General features: G+C 48.4%; 1 protein-coding gene across 1 annotated transcript in view; it reads right to left on the bottom strand.

The window, feature by feature from the left end:
• The window catches only part of Ablim1 (actin binding LIM protein 1), a 202932-nt gene that overhangs the window by 76479 nt on the left and 104746 nt on the right, over positions 1–21707 (bottom strand). Inside the window, exons 5-6 of the mRNA XM_059256122.1 lie at positions 20625–20751; positions 19009–19102 (exon numbers count right to left, since the gene is read on the bottom strand). Coding sequence (XP_059112105.1) covers positions 19009–19102; positions 20625–20751 — 221 coding nt within the window. The remainder of the gene's footprint in view (positions 1–19008; positions 19103–20624; positions 20752–21707) is intronic.

Here is a 21707-nt window from a genome sequence, read left to right as displayed (position 1 = left end):
CTAGAGGATGTTCTGAGCTCCGCCAAACGCAGTCCTTTCTCTTTTCAAGTGTGTTTGTTTGGACAAGGTACACGGACATAAGAGGGGATGCAAAGGGCCAGCTGCACAGAACCGAAACAACTGAAGAAAATTCCTACTGAGCAGTAGGGGATAAAAGAGGTCTCTCTCGAGCATAACAAGTACTGCTGCTTCAGCTGATCTTTATGGGCAAAACGTGGCTGTGACGTGAACCAGCAGCACGGAGAGACCACACCATGTATTTGCCAGAATCCCTGCAAGTGCAGAGAACGATAAAAGCTAGGTCCTCTGGAAGAGCAGCAAATGCTGTCAACAATTCTGGGGTTCATGTAGCCGAGCAGTGTATTACCAGTGTCCCCTGCCTTTGCTCTTTCACACAGCACCTTTCACCTGTGGTAAAGATGACCGCTGCTGCCTATGTTTCTTCTCAGGGGCTCAGAGACCATTTCTGTCAAAACTACTCACTCTTTATCTTGGCTTGTTCAGGCATCTGATGGGTGACCCTTTCAGGTCAGGAACAAAAAATACTCTATGCCTAGATCATGGTGATGCCTGCCTTTTCTGAACATGACTTTGGTGAAGAGCGATGAGGACTGATTGTGTCTACAGATGACTAATAACCCCCCCTACACACACATGCTCTGTGAGTCCCACTCATATCCCCACACCAGGTCTTTGCTTTACCTAGAGCATCCTGGGAACAAAATCTCTGTGACAAAATTCAGTGTCTCTGTGACTGACACAAGTGCACTGTGAGTGAGAGTAAGTGTGAGAGTGTGAGTGACAGTGTGTGTGTGAGTTTGAGAGTGTGACAGTGTGTGAGTGAGAGTGACTGTGAGAGTGTGAGTGACAGGGAGTGTGAGTGAGTGTGTGAGTGTGAGTGAGTGACACAGGCCTGGCTCTGGGAAGACTCACACTCAGGGCCTGGGCTGTCTGCGAACTGAAGCGGAAGCCTAAGATGATCTTCCATTTCTTAATTCTTACTCCAACATCTTTACTCCCCACACAGCCTGGGAAAGTTCTGAGTTCAGACCATCGGCACACCCCATATCTCAGTACCTGCCTCAGAAGATGAGGAACTCCTAGTGAGGCCACCTGACCCTGCAGCGTTTCTCGGTCCTGAGACTCCACACCAGTGTGAGAAGGAAACATGAGTCTGTTCATTCTAGTGGCACGCTTCCTCAGGATGGCAGTTTCTGAGGGGATGTGAAGACGCGCCTTGCCTCAGGTCCTTTGGGGTTCACATGCTTTGCATCTCACCGAAGCCAGAGCAGGGTTAGCCTGTGGGGCTTTCAGTACCAGCAGAAATTCAATTTCTGGGCCTCATGAACAAGAGTTGCTCAGCTTTCTTCCCTTCCAAATTCTACAACCCACAGACCCACTTCCTCTGCATTCTTCAAAGTGTCTGATTGCCTCTCAAGCAGAACACCTGCCCACAATGGGACTAGATAGGTCCTTCTGAAGAAATACACAGCCCAGACCCGCAGACACACCTAGCAGATGAGAGTTCTGGAACAATTGCTTAAACCACGATGCTTCTGGTGTAGAGAATGTTAAAATCAAAGGTCTGGAGAGGCCTGGGGAGTAGTCTCACTGACCTTCCCTACCACCCATCTTAACCGCTCTGTTCTTCCTACTGACCTTCCCTACCTCCCACCTTAACCGCTGTTCTTCCTACTGACCTTCCCTACCTCCCACCTTAACCGCTCTGTTCTTCCTCTCACAGAGCCGACTAACAGAAACTCGCCTTTCTTCCCTCGGCCAAAGCCTGCCATAAAAGCTTGAGCTTTTGCTCCGGCCTCCACTCTCTGTGTGGGAGTTGGCCATAAAGACATTCTAGGAGTAATCACCGTGGGGCCAGAGGTGTCCTGCCCTACACCACCAGGAGGAAAGGATGCTCAGAGCCCAGAAGCTGGGAAGCCAGGTCTTACCTGCTCCTTTCATTAGACAGATGTGTTTGGCTGTCATACTGTACACAGCTGTCCATTCTCCACCACAACAAAGCACAAAGATGGAGTTTCCCTAAGGTCTTGGGACATTCATTTTAAAATAGTCTGTGTCATATAAAACTTTAACTAAATAAATTTGTTGTGGATTTTGTTAGGGGAGTGTTGGCTGGGACTCTTATAATAAGCAACCAAGATTTCACTCACGCCTTTTTCAGTCCTGTACAGACACCCAAGCTTCCTGCAGGCCAAACTCCCAGGTGGTCTCTCTCAGGGTCATTGACTACTGAATGCACCTGTGCTATGCCCTAAGGGCATATGATCTAAACTGTTAAAGTTCTCTGCACTTGCAGACCTGAGGTCTAGTAAGTGGGGATGAATTTTACTAAGGAAGAAATGTTTTGAGGAACACATATGACATATGACACACCGGTACCTCCAGGTGGAGGTAAATACATTTATTTTTCAGTCAAAAGCAGAACTCTGATGATAATACCATGGCCTAGTCCCAGCGCTATGGTAAGAATGGATTCCAGCAAACCAAGGCGGCCCAGCTCCCTGTCCTAACTTCAGTGGAGCAGCATGTGCTATCTTGACTGGTCAGCTGCTCATGGAAATCACAACCACACCTTGTTCCTTTGAGAAACACCATAAAATGTGGCAAACACAGCTTCTAAGAGACAGCCATTTCACAAGACTGAGTATACAGCTAGGAAATTTACAGCTACTGCCGGGGCATGGGGCTGTCCAAACGATGAACTACAGCGAGGCCAGACACTATTGCAGATGTTTGGACCTGTATTTGTAACGTGTAAATCTTTGGGAGCAAACAAACAGTAGCATTGCTACAGGTATAAGAAACAAATTAATGGGCAAAAAATTTCCAGCCGCTGACTTCCTTGTTACTAGTGAAGTAGAAAAAAAGTCTATGAACAGTAGTTCCTTGACAAAAATGGTCAGGGTCAATTCCCCTCAAAAAACTAGAGTTTGATATCTCCTGAGACGGGGGTGGGGAGTCTGGGGGGTTGGGAGATGAAAACACTCATGTGCAAGTTCCAGAAGTAAAAAACAACCAACCACCCAAAACCAGACAAACAAATGAAAGCCTCAGATTTGCCTAGACACACCCAACACCCACACATCCAAACACCTTCACCTGCAGAGTGAATAAGCTGTGGGCGACCCTCGCTTTGTAGGAGGGGTCACTGTGTGAGTTTCTTTTCCTTTTAAAATAGCAGTTCCCAGGATGCACGTAAGATATATGCCTGACTTCTAGACAACCACAACACTGACAAAATAGCAGAGGGCCTTTGAGGGGAAAGGAGGAGGAGGCACGCGCGCGCACAGACAGACAGACACACAGACACACACACACACACACACACACACACACACACACACGCCTGCAAATAAAGGCCAGACAAAATGATCAGGCTAAAACATCTACCCAGTTACTCTCCTTGGACTCTGCAGAACTCCCTCAGGTGCCGGGCACCTCTCCCATCCCTCCCATTGTGACAGGCAGCAAGGAGGCCTCAGAGGAGGATTCTCCAGAGTAGGGACTCCCAACCAGGCACCTGAGCCCCACTGGGAGCCTCTGGCAATGTCTGGAGGCATCTGAGGTTGTGGCTGGGGAGGGAGGTACTATGGTCACCTGGCAAGTACAGACCAAACCTGATTTTAAACATCCCTCAGGACAGTCTCGGCCACAAAGAATGACTGCATCCAAAATGTCAGCAGTGCAAAGGCTGAAAACCCTTGGTCTGAAGGGCTCTGTGGACTGGAGGCACATTACCAGACCCAGGTGGCTCTGATTGCTATGTCCTTTCAGACAAGCTACAGCTGGCTGAGGGGAAAGCCCTTTGTGGCCCTGGTGCCACATTCCCTGTGGCTGTTAGATGAACTACTGACCCATAAAAATGCCTAAGCAACCCACTTAAAACATCTGCTCACAGCTTCCATTCACAGCTCTACAAGAGGCCCGGCACAAAAGCCTTCTCAAAAGTAATTCATGCCAACCAGCCTGGCAAAATCAGCTACTCGAAGCACCTCGAGACCCGACCAGCCTTTTGATCCATTACAGAATAGCAACAATTATATTTTAATTAGTTATTTTTCATTTGCTTGTCAGAACGTGTTTGGGTAATCTAAACAACTTCATATCCTCTTAACATTCCTCTGCAGCCTCGGAAGAGCTCAGATTTCTTCTGAGTCTTGACCCTCACTCATCCCGGGAGCTCTCCCCCATTTCTATCACAGTTGGGATAACTTTCTCATCTCATTTCCTCTTCAGAGCTAGCACAACACACTTTAAAACATTTCCCTCCCCACACAAAATATAATAAAGTTTTGAATACAACTGCACCAGCAGCTGGGGTTTTAGAAAAACTACTTTTATTACGAAGACCGGACTTTGCTCACTGCCTGCCCAAAGGTGGCGGGAGGTCACACCCGAGCTGAAACAAATAAGAATACTATCCAAACATATTGATCTTCATTGACAGTCATGGGCCAGACTTACTAAAGAAGAGCATTCACACATTGCAGTAACGAGTACAATAGGGTTTCATGTCACCTTCACGACCAAATACCCTCAACCGTGACTCTGGAGTCCTCTCTTTCTCAAAAGCAAATTCCTCAGACAGAGCTCTGCAACCCAAAAGCGCACACACACACATAAAACCAAGCCAAAAGCCTAAAACGCTTTTTTTTTTTAAATCCTCAGGAGTAATTGCACCCAAACACTGCTCCTCTTTTTAGTCACCACCCTATGCTGTACTCTGGCAGGACCTGTCTAGTCTCTTTAGAGCTCTATGTATGAGAGGTGGTCCATGGTTCAACTGTGCAGCATCAGAAAAAACAAGAAATAAAATGCATTTCAGGATAATAGAAGCTTCTGTTGCTACCATGCAGCCCCCAATATGTGGAGGTCCCCAGTGGCTCCCAAGCTTGCCCAGGAAGCCAGAACTGCCTCTCAAGGCAAAGGACACCTTTGCAATGCCCACTTTACCTTGTGCCAGGGTTCCTGTGGGTTTGATCCTGTTCCTCAGCTCTTCTGGGCAGAACTCCTCTGGGCTGCCAGCTCAGAACACTCTGGAAATGCCAGACCTCAGCCGAGTAGACTGAGGCCCCTGCCTGGCTGCCTGGCTGGCTTACACACCAGGCTTCTCTGAGAAGCTAGGCTGCAGCCACGCACATCTCTCCAGAGACTCACACAGGAAACTAGAACAGTTGTGGCAGCCTCGTAAGTCCGCTGAACGCCTCCTCTCCTTGCTTCACTGACTAAACACACCACGATGGGCCAGTCCATGTTCCAGGAAAGGAGGGGGGTAGACATTCTTCTTTTGTTAACTGCAGGTGAGGAAAGTACCATTTCTCCACAGCCGCTCACAATTAACTACGTTGTAAACCTGACAGTAATGGCCCCCCAGGCTGGCCTTGGAATGAGACTCTTGCTTTTAATTGTCTTTTTTTAGATTTGGGAAGAGGGAAAGGTGTGTGTCGAGCACAGCTTGAAAACAGCTTTCTTGTCCAAGTCGCTGCTTTGGAGACACATGTTACGAAGCTCTGTGCAAAAGTGAAATAAAACTGAGCTCAACTTTGGCCGTGCATTCCAAACTTCAGAACTCTGCGGCGCTGGTGGATGGAAACGCTGTCTAAGGAGGACTTATTTGTCAGGCTGGCTCGATGCACGTGTTTACACAACTGATGCTGTGTTTACAACTTTTATTTTACATTTATTTATTTATCGTGTGTGTAGAAGTGCATCATGGCTCAAGTGTGGAGGTCAGAGGGCAAGTTGCAGGACTTGGTTCTCCCCTTTCCACCATCATCAGGCTTGGCAGCAAGCCTTTCACCTGCTGAGCCCTGTGCTGTGTGTGTGTGTGTGTGTGTGTGTGTGTGCGTGTGCGTGTGCGTGTGCATGTGTGTGTTGGGGGTGCTAAATGACTACTATGCTCTGAGCAGTTTATATATATTATCTCATTTTCAACTAAAGCGTTCTTCAGCAGTCTCAGATGAACCTGTGGTGGAAAGTGAGGTCATGGGCTCATGGGAACAAGCAGCGAAGCAGAAGCAGGAGAGTCTCCTAGGAGGAGGCAGCTCCCGTTTAAGGACCCTTCCTCAGGACGGAGGCAAGACTCTGCCATAACTATGGTCATTTTCAACAAGACTAAGATGACTTAGGGAAAATCAGAGAGATTACTGGGTCATAATGACAGGCGTATCAAAAGACCCTTTTCTGTACCTATGGGATCTCTCTAAGCTGGTTGGAAAGAGTCCCAACCACTGCTGAAGAAATATAAAAGTTTTGGCAATGTAGCTGAGCTTATGACACGAAGATAAAGCTATTAGTTTCACATTCTAATAATTACAGGCGTGTTCGCCAGAGCACAAGTGCGGTTTTTCTTTGAAAAAGTCAAAACCCTCCGTTACAGGGACATCTGTGGGCATCCTACCCATCATTACAGCAGTACTCCCCCAGGCCTCTGCCCGAACCCCTCAGCAGGCTCTCTGGGGTGGAGTCTGAGAACTGACAGAGGGCTGGAGATGCTGCTCAGATGCCGCTCTCTCCAGTTGGATTCCAGTACCCATGTCCCAGCTCACAACCACCTGAAACTCCAAGGTCCCCTTCTAGTCCCATAGGCAGCAGTACAACACATGCACGCGCACGCGCGCACACACACACACACACACACACTTGTCGTGGTGACAGCACTTAACATGAGATTGATCCATTGCATTGTAAGTGCACACATGCTATTGTTGATAATGGACATGAACCACACATTGCACTGGAAATTCATACTGTACATATGACATCCGGGTGACTCTCTCACACCCGGGATCGGAGATGATTCTTTTAACCTTGTAGTCCTAGCACCTCTAGTTTGGGACACAAAAAGCAGCCAGAGGCTTGTCAGGAGAGTGAAGGACCCTGCCCTTTCTTATCTGGGCCCCAGTCACATGGCCGTAAGCAACCTTGGCGTTAGAGCTGGGTTTACTCCCGATCCATCTTCAACCTTGCCACCTCACCTAAACGTGTGTTATCTGTTTCTTGTCCAGAAATTACTCATTTAACCACCTCTGGGATCTTGGGTTGGGTTTACAGAGAAAAAAATCCAAATTTGGGAGTTTCCTCACGAAAAGGATAAAAGAAGTCACTGCCACGTGGAGTTTGGAGACTCAAGTAACGTCCAGGGGTGGGCAGGCTTTGGAGCGTCGCTACAAACTGCCTTTCCAACAGGCCACAGCGCCCGTTCTCGTCAGTGGACGTGATCTGGAGAAAGCAGGTGAGGAGAACCCAGCCAAAGGCAGAACCTATGAGGGGTGACAGAAAAGCTGAGAAACTTGGCTGTGATGACGGCCCCTAATTCCATAAAGTCACCAAAGATCACCGAATCATTCTTGACACGGGTGAATTCTGCATACATAGAACGAGTATCAATCACTGAGTAGCTGGCTAAACCTGCTCCAAGGGGACTCAGTGCTGAAGCCAAGGTTGAAGAAGCAAAGGAGTCAAGCGACCTCTTCATTGTCACCCTCGATATCCGTCATCGTCACCATGAATACAGGCCTGTCAGGTTGATGCACCAGCATTATGGAGGACAGACCTGTAGAGCAGCAAGAAGTCTGCAGAAGCTTAAACAGATTAGACTCAGGAGGGTGAGGAGAGGAACATTAATGGGCAGGAAAGCAACTAAAGAGCTGTTTGTTTTACATGTGGGGTGCTGAGAAAGTTGGGGCATGTGATCTTTCACGTCTGTGGCTGAAGGCCATAGGGAAATTCATAATGTGAAAATGAACCATTCACTATCACATTGCAAGCTGCTAGATGCTGATGAAGACTAATAGAAAATACTCTTTGGAACAACGAGAGACTGAGCTTGTGGGCATAAATGCATGTGAAATCTCAAGTTAAGCAGTTTAAGGGATTTTCATTTTCAAGCATCATCATGGCTGGTAACCAAATTTAAAAGTCATTTATTTTACATGCATGTGTATTTTCCTGCATGTGTTTATGGACACCATGTACAGGGAGGAGTCCCAAAAGAAGATGCTGGTCCCTGGAACTGGAGCGGCAGGCAGTTGTGAGTCACCATGTGAGTGCTGGGAACAACCTGGGTCTTATGGAAGAGCAGCCAGTGGTCTTAACTGCTGAGCCTTCGTTTCAATAACTACATCATCATCATCATCTTCTTCTTCTTCTTCTTCTTCTTCTTCTTCTTCTTCTTCTTCTTCTTCTTCTTCCTTCTTTCTTCTTCCTCTTCCTCCTTCTCTTCCTCCTCCTCCTTCTCCTACTTCTTCTACTTTATAATTTATCTAGCTTTTATTTCATGTGTATTGATGTGATGGTGTCAGATCCCCTGGAACTGCAGTTACAGACAGTTGTGAGCCACCATGTGGGTGCTAGGAATTGAACACGGGTCCTCTGGACAAGCAGCCAGTGCTCTTAACTGCTGAGCCAGCTCTCCAACCCCTTGCTCCAACTTCTTAATGGCACATTGTAAATCATCACACATAACCACCTCAGGAGTAAATAGAGTAGGGGAGGAGGAGGAGCCAGTCTTATTAAGAAGGCACACAGGCTTATTAAAGCTATTGGCCTTTACAGAATTTGTCTCTTCCTTTGTACGTGCAAGAAACGAACAATCAACAAACCACAAAAACATCCCATGAGGCCCAATATGGCAGATAGTGCCTCAGACAGCTCACTCCTTATCTGAGGTATGTCCGTCGGGAGTAATTCTTATTATCCCCACTTTAGCTGAGGGCACTGAGACAGAGCCTAAGCGATCAGCTCCCAATGCAGCCAAAGGGATGGACTCTGAAGTGTGTGTCACACAACCGCCCTCGTCCTCCTTCCTCACTGCTGAGTGACACCAAGTCCCCAGGTTCTAGATTCTACTTCTGTTTCCAAGATGCATACAGCCTTACGTTTGGCTACAATGTTTCTGTCGAGACCCATTTGGGGGTCAAATGACCCTTTCACAGGGGTTGCCTAAGACTACCAGAAAACACAGATATGTACATTATGATTCATAACAGTAGCAGAATTACAGTTATGAAGTAACAATGAGAATAATTTTGTGGTTGGGGTCACCATAACCTGAGGACTGTGTTAAGGGGTCGTAGCATTAGGAAGGTTGAGAACCACTGGGTTACAGAGCTTATGAACAGTTTGTAAGACAGCTCCAAAGTCTGCTTTTAGGGGAAGGAATTCTCGCACCTGTTCATTCCTGCCAGGCTTGATGGGCTATGGCCCAAACCCCTTCCCTCCTGGCTAGCTGGCAGCCCAGGACCAGGTCCATCTGCTGGATTGGCATGACAAAAGGCAGGAAGTCACAGCATCCAGGAAGCCAGCAAGTGAGGTGTAACACAGTGGGAGGAGCCTGCTTCCAGTGCAAGAGAGACTAGAGAGGAGGCCAGGATGACTGGCTGGTCCAGGGGACCAAATGCTCCCATCCCTCCTGCAGCAACCCTCCGGGTGAGCTTCGGATGGTGCGATCTTCACAAATTAGACACACTTGTGCAAAGAGGTGACGTGGACAAACACACAAGGCCAAGATGGCATGGAGGTCACTGGGTAGGTCACCTGAGGAGACATCTTTTGTGTCACAAGCTCTTAAGAAGGGGAGGGCATTGCGCAGACAAAATGCCCAGCAGAGGAGGCAGGCTGGTAGTGACGGGTGTGGATATGCCATCCTTGACCTGCTTGGCAGTTCCAAGTGATTCACGGGATACTCTTCCCAAAAGAGAATGGTTCCCGCTGAACCTCAAAATTCAGCTTACCTTATTAAATCCAAATAGTGCTAGTCTCTGTCTTAGTTAGGGTTTCTATTGCTGTGAAGAGACACCATGACCATGGCAATTCTTATAAAGGAAAAACATTCAATTGGGGTGGCTTACATTTTTAGAGATTTAGTCAATTATCATAATGGTGCTGGAGAAGGAGCTAAGTGTCCTACATCTTGACTTGCAGGCAACAGGAAGTGGTCTGAGACACTATAGCTTAAGCATATACAAGACCTCAAAGCCCACCTCCACAGTGACACACTTCCTCCAACAAGACCACACCTGCTCCAACAAAGCCACACCTCCCAATAGTGCCACTCCCTTTGGGGAACATTTTCTTTCAAACCACCACAATCACACATATGCAATGCCTGCAAAGGCCAGAAGAGGGCATCATATCTCCCTGGCATTGGAGTTACAGACATTTAAGAATCAGTGCTGTGGATTTTACCTGGGTCCTTTGGAGGAGCAGCCAGTGCTCTTAACTGCAAAGCCATATCTCTATAGTCTTCCCTCCCTCAGCATTTTGAGACAGTCTTCTATGTAGCCCTGGTTTCTGGAACTCTTTATGTAGACCAGGTTGATGTTGTAGAATATTATTTTAAGGTGTGTTACTTTTGTTTATGCTGCATTTGTTTAACTCTGTGAAGCTGTGTTACTGTGCCTGTCTAAAACACCTGATGGTCTAATAAAGAGCTGAATGGCCAATAGTGAGGCAGGAGAGAGAAACAGGTGGGGCTGGCAGGCAGAGAGAATAAATAGAAGGAGAAATCTGGGAGGAAGAGAAGTAGCCAGAGAAGGAGGAGGACATCAGGGACCAGCCACCCAGCTACACAGCCAGCCGTGGAGTAAGAGTAAGATTTACAGAAGTAAGAGAAAAGGAAAAGCCCAGAGGCAAAAGGTAGACGGGATAATAAAATTAAGGGAAGCTGGCTAGAAACTAAGCCAAGCTAAAGCCAGGCATTCATGAGTAAGAATAAGAGTCTGTGTGTGATTTATTTGGGAGCTGGGTGGCAGGACCCCAGAAAGAGTAAAACAATAATAGTTGGCCTTGAACTCAGAGATCTGCCTGCCCCTCTACCCAAAGTCCTAGGATTTAAAGTGTGTATCAACATGCTGGCATGGAAACAGTTTTAAATAACAGCTCTTAAGCTTAAAACCTGATGGAGTCAGATAAGAAAACAGTGCATGTTTTATAATAATGTGGCTTAAACTAAACAGTAAACGCAAATCATATGTTTAAAATCAAAGAAAGGTAAGGAAAATGTCCAATTGACTTAACTCTCTGAAGTTAAAAATCACTCTCAAAAACAAAACATCTTTTCAACTCAAGATAAATACAAATTCTTTTCAAACTGTCATTTCCGGACAAGGAAGCTCCTCATTTGTTCTGACAGGAAATGGGGTGAGTTTTCCATAAATATCAAATCTTTACTGCTGTGAACAGTCTTTGGTTCCCTTGGCAACACACTTCCGCCAGAGTCAGTGCCAGAGAGACAGTGAGTGGCTTGGGGTGGGGGTGGAGGCCAGACATGTTTTTCTCAAGCCATTTACCATGTTGAGTGATATACTCCAAGTGGGGCAACTCCCACTGCTGAGAAGGAAGGGGTGAAGTTATTCTTTGGGAACAGTGTCAGTACGGACACAGCACAGGCCCTGTGTTGAGTTTAAACTCAAGGTCACTTTCCATTCAAGACTTGACATCAGTCGCCTCCTCCTGCAGGATCAAGGGCCCAGTGGCCCCAGAGAGAACCGGAGTTTAGCTTCCCACAGTGAGAAAGAACCCAGCACCAGCCAATCGGCAGCAAGTTCAGCCAGCCTGGGCTACAAAGATGACATCAGCAAGTTCAGCCAGCCTGGGCTACAAAGATGACATCAGCAAGTTCAGCCAGCCTGGGCTACAAAGATGACATCAGCAAGTTCAGCCAGCCTGGGCTACAAAGATGACATCAGCAAGTTCAGCCAGCCTGGGCTACAAAGATGACGACATCAGCAAACACGTGATCAATGTGACCCTCACTTTTGTGCCTTTCGGCTCTCAGGCCTGCCTGGTTAAACTGTGGGAGAATGATGGTGGGAGGAAGATAGAGCACAGGCAGGAAAGATGGCGACTGATCCGGCCAGGGTGTGTGTCCGGGTGTGTGTGTGTTCATGTGATATGTGTGTATATCTAAGTGTGTGTTTCTTTTTGTCCTTTTAAAATTCCAGAGTCATTTGTAGACACTGAGTAACAGTATCCCAACTGTCATCCTATGTCTTTGCAAAGGGAGCAGATACGTTTGCTTATATACACGCATATGTATACATTCACGGGGAGATGCAAATTAGGTATCACAAAATTCACATTATTAAAATACGCACTTCAGCATTTTGTAATATACTGACAAAATCATGCAATTATTACCACTGTCTACCTCTGGGATGTTTTCAGCGCTCCTCCCCTCCTCCCCAAACCAAAAAGCCCATCACCAGACACTGCCCACTTCCTTCTCCTCCCAGTGCTGGAAACCATGAAATGACTTTCTGTCTCTGTGCATTTGCCTGTTCTACATAGTCACACAAACAGAATCATAGGACCCACGATCTTTTGTGACCTGTTTCTTTCCTTAACTTTGAGTGTTTTCAAGTTTTATTCATGGTGTAATATGAATCAGTATTTCATTCTTTTACACGGCCAGGTAATATTCCATTATGTGGGTATACTGCTATCTGCTTAACCCATTTACAATGAAACCATTTCAAGCCAGGTGTGGTAGAATAGTAGCATCCTATAGTCCCCCTGTTCCTGAAACTGAGGTGGACACACTGCTTGAACCCATCAGTTCAAGTCCATCTTGGGCAACACAGCAAGACCCCACCTCCAAAGGAGAACGAAAAATAGGAAGCCATTTTTCTAGTTCTAGCCATCCATCAATAGTCTGGAATGAGGGGACGTGACCAGTGTCCTGTTTTCATCTTGTCTTGTGAGATCTTCCAGAGTATCTGTGAATCTGGGAAGAATCCCAGGCTAGAGCTCTGTGAAGATAATGAGCCCATGGGCTGGAGACATCATTTATCTGCATTATTTTTTGACGGCCATGCCAGGTGGCCTGGTAGCCTACAGCTGACTAAGTCAAAACACCCTTAGGTCTGAGTCCATGGAAACACAACAGACCGTGAGCAAGGGGGCATCACATGTGGTAAAAACCATGAAGTAGCAAACGTGTGTCTCGAGCGCAGGTGTAACGGACGACTAAGGAGACGGGCCGCTTACTCCAGCAGGAGCAGTAATTTAGCTTCTTCAGCACGCTATACTTCAAGGCCAATTATGAGACTGTGGATGGCTGTGCACGAATGTGTACATGCTCCCACGTGTCCCCATCTTCTGAGAATCAAGAGACCTGTTTTCTAATTTCAGTCTGTTGCTAATTAGTTCCAGATTCCCAGCACGAGGTAGCTGCTTCTATAAATGGAGGTCAGTAGTGACGGCCTTGACCACTTTACAGGCCTGCTGTGAGAATTAAATATTTATGAGCTCACTTGTAAATGTTAAAAAATATTATAAAAAGTCAGGACACCATGGTGGCTCCCTGTCCCCTGGGTCACAGAACATCAACAGAGGGACTTGATCCTTTTCCCTTCCCCAATTCTCAAAAATATTTGTGCCCATAAAAAGTTAAAAAAAAAAAAAAAAAAGAGCCTAAATTGGTCTGAAGACAGAACAGGCAGGTCAGACAGGGCGCCATTTACTTCTGGCAAGGTGTGGACCATCGTCACTCCTGCCGTGCCTGTGCTGACACACGGAACAAGAAAGGAAGAGCTTGGCACGTCACATTCTTTTCTGCAAAGCATGAAGGTGACGACCAGACCTGTTGTGTGAATGCCATGGGCCAGCCTATGTTTCTCTCTCTGGGTGACAGGCTAGTCCAAAGCAAGACCAGCTCACGGTGTGACAAAACCTGCCTAAAATACCCAACCAAAAAGGATGGGACACGTTTCTAATGTGACTTAAGCATTTACCCCCACTCCCTTGTGAAAAAGCAGTTTTTCATCAGTTAAAAAGCCAGCTAAAACAAAACCACTGGTTTTTAATCCTTTAGAGAATCCAGGGAAAGGATTTGACTGAATCCTGTTAGGACTCCATTTCCCACATACCAGGAGCTGAGCAGGAGGGGTTTAAAAGCAAGCCTAAATCCTATCCAAATTAACCCAGCAAGCCAGGACGGGGCCCTACAGGTTTACGCGGAGAGGCAGGGGGCCCTAATGGAGTCTCACTAGGGCCGGATTCTTCAGCAGCTCTTTCAGACAGCACACGGTCCCCAACAGTGCCCAAGAAAACAGGCATCACCACACATTCTGTAAAGACCAGATTCAACCAGCAGGTGTTGACTGATGGGAGGAAGACCAGGAAAGGGAAGCCTGGGTGACCTAAGCAAGGACAGCAGAGACTGTTTCCCACCCCTGTGGTGAGAACCAGGACACAGCTTCTGCCTGGCTCCTTCCAGAAGGGACAGAAGAATGTCCCTGGGGACAGCAGCCTGCAGGTGTCTCCTTAGGGAAGGAACAATGGCTGGGGCTGTTTGTTTTAAATGGACCAAGAGTGAGCAGTGAGATGGGTCTCCGAGGGTGGTGGGGTGTCAGGGATGGCATTAGACAGAAGGAGAGACGGGGGGGGGGGGGGGGGGGAGCCCAGGACTGAAGGAGGGGACACAGGACAAACACCTTTCCCTTTGCTCTGAAGACTTTGTTTACAGTTTGTTTGCTGACCTCACCAAACAGTTTGCGGTTGCTTCTTCATGACGCAGGTGATGTTCAGCATCCAGAAAAGGGCTCTCTGGGAGGCAGCCACCGAAGATGAGGGAGATTTGTAGCAAAGGGGAGTCCCACACCCACTGACACCCGCGACTGACCTGAGCCACCTGCAGCTTCCAGAGTGGGGGTGGGGGTGGACAGAAATGTGGAGAAGGAACAGGCAAAGCTGATTCCAAGGAGAGTTCAAAGAAGGGACTGGAGGTAGGAGGTGATCAGTAAACCCTAATATCTCACTATAATTTGCTCCTGGACTTCTTAATTAAGAGGCAGGCCATAGCCATCTTCAGAATGCCCTTTGGATATATAGGTCAATTAGTAAATACTTTAAGAAAGCTGTTACATTTTTATTCACTTATTTTTTGTGTCATAGGGGCATGCATGTAGAAGTCTCTCCTTCCACTATGTGGGTCCCATAGATCTAACTCAGCCATCAGGTCCAGCAACAGGCAGCTTTACCCACGGAGCCATCTCACAGGCCTTGAGAAGAGTTTAAAGACACAACATTTACAACAAGACTGCTCCCAAAGACAGCGTCGCTGTTGAAAAGTAAGGGGAAGTTAATGACAATGAAGAGAGGCACAACACAAGTCTGTGTGCCCGGACATGACAGGCCAGTCTCCAGAAGGTATCTCCAGACAAGATGAGCCACAGACTCTGAGGCCTTGGAGAACTCCCATGCTGGAAAACACAAAGGCCTTGGGAGTCAAGCACCCACCCGAGTCTTGGATTTATGTGCATAATTTAATGACCTCCATTAATGAAAGCAGAGATGAAACTCGGACATTGAGAGGCTTGTCCAAAGTCCCCCAGTGGGTGAGCTCCAGAGCCAAGAGTAGATCCGAGATTCCTTGTCACCTCATGAAGTTACCTGGGCTCTGCTTATCCCTCCCCTCAGGCTGAAGAAAGGCGTGAGGGTGACAGCTCTGTGGGGCGGGCTGGGGGTGTGGCTCAGCTGATACAGTGCTTGTCTAGCACACATAACTGCTGTGGGATGGTCTGTATGTCAAGTGTGTTGCTGATTGGTCAGTAAATAAATCACTGATTGGCCATTGGCTAGGCAGGAAGTATAGGCAGGACAAGGAGAAGAATTCTGGGAAGTGGAAGGCTGGGAGGGAGACACTGCCAGCCGCCATCATGACAAGCCGCATGGGAAGATCCCGGTAAGCCACGAGCCATGTGGCAAAGTAAAGATTAATAGAAATGGGCTAAATATAAGAGTAAGAGCTAGACAATGACAGGCCTGAGCTAATGGCCAAGCAGTTTAAATAATGTAAGAATTTGTGTGTTTATTTTATAAGTGGGCTCTGGGACTGGCGGGACTTGGTGGCGGGAGCTGGAGAAAAGTTCTCCAGCTACACATAACCTTGAGTTTGATCCCCCAGCACCACATCCCCCAGGCAAGCTGATCCACTCCCGTCATCCCAGCATCTGGGAGACGGCAGTGGAGCATTCACAATTCAAGGCCATCCTCAGCTACATAGCAAGCTGGAGGTTAGCCTGGGATATGTGAGACCCTGTCGCCAGACAATGTTTTAAAAACTCAAAAGGAACTGACAGAGGTGAGGGCAGGATGTTGTTCCGAAGGCTCCATGTCTGCGAGAGGAAGATCTCCAGGAGATGCAGACACAGGGGTACCTGGACAGACTGTCCTGGGGCCCTTGAAGGCACGGTGCCTCGAGGGGAACCACACACAGCAGCCTCGGCTCCACTACAACCGGCCCTTCCACTTTGATACTGGGGCTACTCCTGGTTTTCTAGACTGGGGTGAGCAAATGATACCCTCACAGAGAGTCCTGGGGGCTGGGAGTATTAACTTATTTGGAAAGGGTCTTTAGAGATGTCATTAAGGCCTTGAGAAGACTATTTGAGTGACGGGCACGGCCTTCCATGAGATGATAAACGCCCTTTTAGGAGAAAGGAAGGAGGGCAGTTGGGAGAGAGAAGAGATGCTGAAAAGGTAGGTAGGTGGTGAACCTGGAGAGATGCGGATGGACGGACGGACGGACGCAAGCCAAAGCATGCCAGGAGCGCCAGAGACTGGGGAGATCAGGACCAACCATTCCTCGGGCATCTGAGAGAACAATGGCCCCGATGATACATTGTTACAAATGTCTAGACTCTAAACTGAGAGAATAAATTGTTTAAAGCTGCTATGGTTGCAGCCCATGCAGAAAATAAACTCACTGATGTATGGATAAAATGAATTTAAAGTGAAGACAAGGTTTATACACTTAGCATGGTTCATCCACAGTGCCAGGGAATGAGGCTGGCCCTGCTTTCTCTCGGTGACCAAGCCCAGTGACTCACTAGCAGTCACATGACTTGTGCTAACTCCTGCAGGACATTCTTCTGGTTACACACCCATCTGCAGAGGACAGAGCCTGCTGGGCGGACCCCGAATCTAAGCTGAATGTACAAACTACTCCCAGGCTGACGGATGCTGGAGGCTTTGAACAGAACATCCCCAAGCTCTAAACTCTCACGCCTCCCCTGACACCTGAAGGCAATTTGGGACGAGGCCTTTGCAGCCTCGACTCAGACTCCAGACTGAGAGAGAAAACATGGAGGGACCAGCATGTCTTTAAAATGGCATGTTCTGGGATGCAACGGTATTTTATAGATTCCTTCCTACAGCTGTCAAAGTAAATGTGACACACACACACACACACAATCACACAGGCTTTTTCTTCCCGACTCCTTTGGGGAACACATTTCCACACAGGGACTGTAAAAATGGTTGATTCTACTACTGCTAACATGTGATCTTAAACTTGGGTACCAAGCTCGGATCTTCCCACCTCTCTTTCCTTACAGCACCCTCATGCCCTTCCTGGTTTGTTAAACTTTAGATTCAAGGCAAAGTTCATGTATTCTAAAATTCAGCGTTTTAAAACCAGCCATCCAGCGGCACCTGGTGAATTATCAATGCTGCTGAGACACCCCTCTTCCACCTAGTTCCAAAGCATTTGCTTAATGGAAACCGTGTCCCGTAAGAAGTCATGAACCCTTTCTCTCCAGCCCCATCCAACCTCTGTCCACTTTCTGTTGCTAAGCATTAGGTATTGCACAGTTGCGGCCTTCTGGGAGGCGTTCCATGTCTGGGTGGTCTGGTCAAATCCTCCCTGCCCGCCATCTGCCTTCCTTCACTTAGGGTTTGCCCATGGTGTAGTGGGTAGCACTGCTTCCCTTAAGGCTACAAAATAACCCATTTTGTTCATGTGGGCATCTTCTGGGGCATAACTGGCTCCTCTCCCTGTACTGTGAACAGTGTGGTGGGAAATGTGTATACACACGTTTGAATACGCCCATCTATTCTCTCCAGAGCACCCCGACACCATCCTATGACTCTGCAGCCACAGCACACACATGCCTTCCCATTTCTCCTGACAAAGCCCCCAGACTTCAGAATGTGACCCTGGAAGGTCCCTCCCCCACCCCCAAGCACACCCCACCCCTGCTTTCTCCAGTGCTATGCCCACGGCACGCTCTTTTTCTGTTTTGTGTGCCCTGTGTCCTTGCAAACTGGGCAACTCCACTTGATGACAGTCACTTCCTCTCTCCTCTGGACAAACACATGCAGAGTCCACGGTGACCCCGCTACGTTCCACGGGAAGAGCTGGTAGAGGGGGTTGGGGAGGTTTTCTTTCCCCCAGAATGGCCCAGAAACACCTTAAGGACTCGCAGGATAAATGCCCCATGTCCCTGAAATGTACTCTGCTGACTATATGACATCAGCCCCTGAGGGAACCACATGATGGGCTGGTGGGTCGGCAGGTTACAGCCACCTGGCTTCCTGGTTCTGCCTGTTCTGCCCACATTCTCCACCCCGGAGAGAGGACGTGTGCGTGTGGCAACTGCTCCTTTCCCCTCCAGCTTGACTGACACCTCAGAGGTCCGTGAGAAACAGGGTTTTCTCTGAACTGTAATCCCAGAATTCCTTGCTACAGCCTCTCTCACGCCAGGGAGTTAGCTCGGCCCAGAGGCAGGTGCTGTCACAGTAGCTGCTGAGGAAGCAGAACCAAGCTCTGGCTGGAAGCAGTCACACCTGAATTTGACAGGCTTCCTTCAGCTCGGTCACGGGGTTCTCTGCCTCACAGCAGATGTGGCTTTCTAAGGGCAGGGAAGGCAGCACCTTCCCTTCCTCTCTCAGCTCTGACTGAGCTGCTGGGGTCTACACAGGCAAACACACATGTCCAAACACAGGCGTAACACAGAGGGTCTGACACCCTCCTCTTCTAAGAAAAAAAAATGTCTGCTTAGCTCCCAATGAGGTCTATCCCCTTTTCCTTTGAATTCTCCGTCATTCCAAGCTCCCCTTGGCATTTGGTGTTGAGGGCAGCAGAGCACATGGGTCCCCCAAGACAGTCCCCTCTGGCTGCCTGCCTTCCTCAGGAGGAGACAAGAGGCATGGGGGGCTGTGAGAACAGCAGCAGTCTGAGGGAAGCACTCTGTCACTTACCTCTAGGACTTTTCCTGTGATAAACTGGTGACAGGCTTCACACTTCACTCCAAAGAGTCCCTGGTAGTCCTTTTCACAGTATGGGGAGCCGTCCCTGAAAGACAAAGCCATGGGCTCAGGCCACAGGAGGACACCAAAGCCACAGGCCAGAGAGCAAACAGCAGTTCTCCAGGCCAGACAGACAGAAACCCAGTCAACCCCTGCACAGTTACCATGGCCGCTTTCTTGGCTGTCACAGAACTAAGGAGCAGAAACCCTGTACTGTTCCTCTATTGGCAGCCCAGATGATCCTCAGAGGAGCCCAGCATTCATCTGTGCCCGAGAGGCCCGGGGCACCTTACCTCCCTTCCCACACCACCTTCTCAGACTCACGGGCCCAGCAGGGCCTCCCCACAGCCTTCAAACATCTCAGCTCCACTCTCCCTGGCTCTGAGGGTTTGGAACACGGTTCAGCGCAGCAGTAGGCCTTGACCTCAGAGCACAGTGAAGTGTCCATTTCTCGAGTGTTGTTATGTAGAACAGTTAAAAAGCCAGGTGAGGGGCCACTGTACTTATCACCTACAATCTTCATGTCATTTAAAAGCCAGACACTTCTCTGGCTTGGGCTGCCAGTCACAGTCAGTCATCCACAGAGATCTTCAGTCTCTTCCCTGAGTGTTTCAGTTTGACCCAGACCTACTTTGAAACGATATTTTTGGGCTGTGGGAGCCAAGCTATCTTTGCAATTGTTTCATGGATTTATAAAATTAAATTCATTAACTACGTTTGAATTAGTTATTTAATATAACTGGATTCTTGTTTTTGACCTTTGAGACAGGGTCAGATGTAGCCAGGCTAGCCTCCAACTCTCTAAGAAGCCAAGGTCATCCGAGTGCTGTGGTTACAGTTTTTATGACCACACCCAGTTTCATCCAGTACTAGATCAGATCCAGGGTATGTGCATGCTAGGCAACTACTCTCCCCACGGAACTACCTCCAGTCTGTTTTGGAGACCCAGGCCTTGCGCTCTCCGGGGCCTAAGCTCTCTCACCCAGCTATATGCTCGTTCCCTGGTTGGGGAAATTTTCAAAAGGCATGAAAAGATGGAGCGGTAGATTCTTCCTCATTACCAGAGCACATTAAAAACCAAACAAACAAATGGAAAATCCACGCAAACCCCACAGATTTGCCTAACTCTAATTAACCCACCGCCAGTGCTCTCTGATCCCATGTGGCCCCTCACCCTGACAGGCTAGTGTGTGCTGCCATCTTGCCAGGCTCAGTGCCTAGATCACATGTGTTTTGGGGGAATGCCTAAAGCCATGGAGAAGAACACTTTATTAGCTTCACATAGAAAGCAAAAATAGCAAAGGAGAAATGGCTGAGAGCTTAACTGACTACAAGGCAGGGTATACCATTATGTGAGCTTTGTTAATTATTAAATTGGGCCACAATTAATAGTCCATTAAGTTTACAGTGGCCACAGCACGGCAAAAGCAGAATAATCAAGTTATTTCCACAAATTTTATAGCAAAAGTTCATACTGATGCAAAATGGGGATGCACTTCAGCATGCTGGAGGTCGAAGGCGGCCCGTGGGAGCGGAGATGGTCCCCGTGCCCTCTGGCCCAGACTTACTTGCTGATGTACTCGCCGGTAAGGACCTTCCCGCAGGACTTGCACTTGAAGCAGCCCAAATGCCATTGCTTGTCCAGGGCCAGCAGTGCCTGCCCGTTCTTAATGTCCCTTCCACAGCCAGCGCAGTCTGGAAGAGAACAGCAGCCCACAGTTACCGCCATCCCCCTGCGAAATCCGAGGAGGGGCAACCCCTCCACCCACAGTGCAGCCTGATCTCCCAGCCACGGTGTCCTCAAGTATTGCTTCATTTCTCTGTATAAAATCTTCTCCAGCAAATCCCCCAGGACCTGTCCTCACGTGGCAAGGCAGCTGCTCAAACCTCATTGGACCTCATCAGATGGATGTCCTTCACCTCTTAGCTCCTCAGGAGTTAGGTACCCTTTGGGGTCCAGCTGGCCTAGAGGCCATTTAATTATAGCGTCTTGGCTAGGACATTGAGAAAGCACTCACAGGCTTTCATTTAATTGAGGGCACATGTGAATCAGCTCAGCATGTGTGCTGGGAGCCCCGCTCACCACTGTGTGTGGTTCCTGGAGCTCTGACCATCAGCCACATCTATGCAATAGGATTCTACTTCTCCATCTACCTAAACCAGCCTTTTGACTATCGGTTAAATGATTTAATTCCTTAGCCTTCAACTGTCCTTGGCAGATTCCTGAGACACACGTGTGTTAGTTACTTTTCTCACTGCTGTAACAAAAAGCCTGGCAAATACAACTAAAGAAGCAAGGCTTTATCTTGACGACACTGCCCCTGGTGGCGGGGAGGGCATGGCAGCTGGCCACATCGCACTGCAGCTCTGGAGCAGAGGGAGATGCTGGGTCACACTGCAGCCAGGGAGCAGAGGGAGGGAGATGCTGGGTCACACTGCAGCCCGGGAGCAGAGAGAGGGGGATGCTGGGTCACACTGCAGCCAGGGAGCAGAGGGAGGGGGATGCTGGGTCACACTGCAGCCCGGGAGCAGAGGGAGGGAGATGCTGGGTCACACTGCAGCTCTGGAACAGAGAGAGGGGGATGCTGGGTCACACTGCAGCCAGGGAGCAGAGGGAGGGAGATGCTGGGTCACACTGCAGCTCTGGATCA

Source organism: Peromyscus eremicus, chromosome 1 (genome assembly GCF_949786415.1).
Source record: "Peromyscus eremicus chromosome 1, PerEre_H2_v1, whole genome shotgun sequence".
NCBI classification, from domain to species: Eukaryota; Metazoa; Chordata; class Mammalia; order Rodentia; family Cricetidae; genus Peromyscus; species Peromyscus eremicus.
Note: the sequence above shows the minus strand (reverse complement) of the source record. Positions and strands in the feature narration are given on the sequence as shown.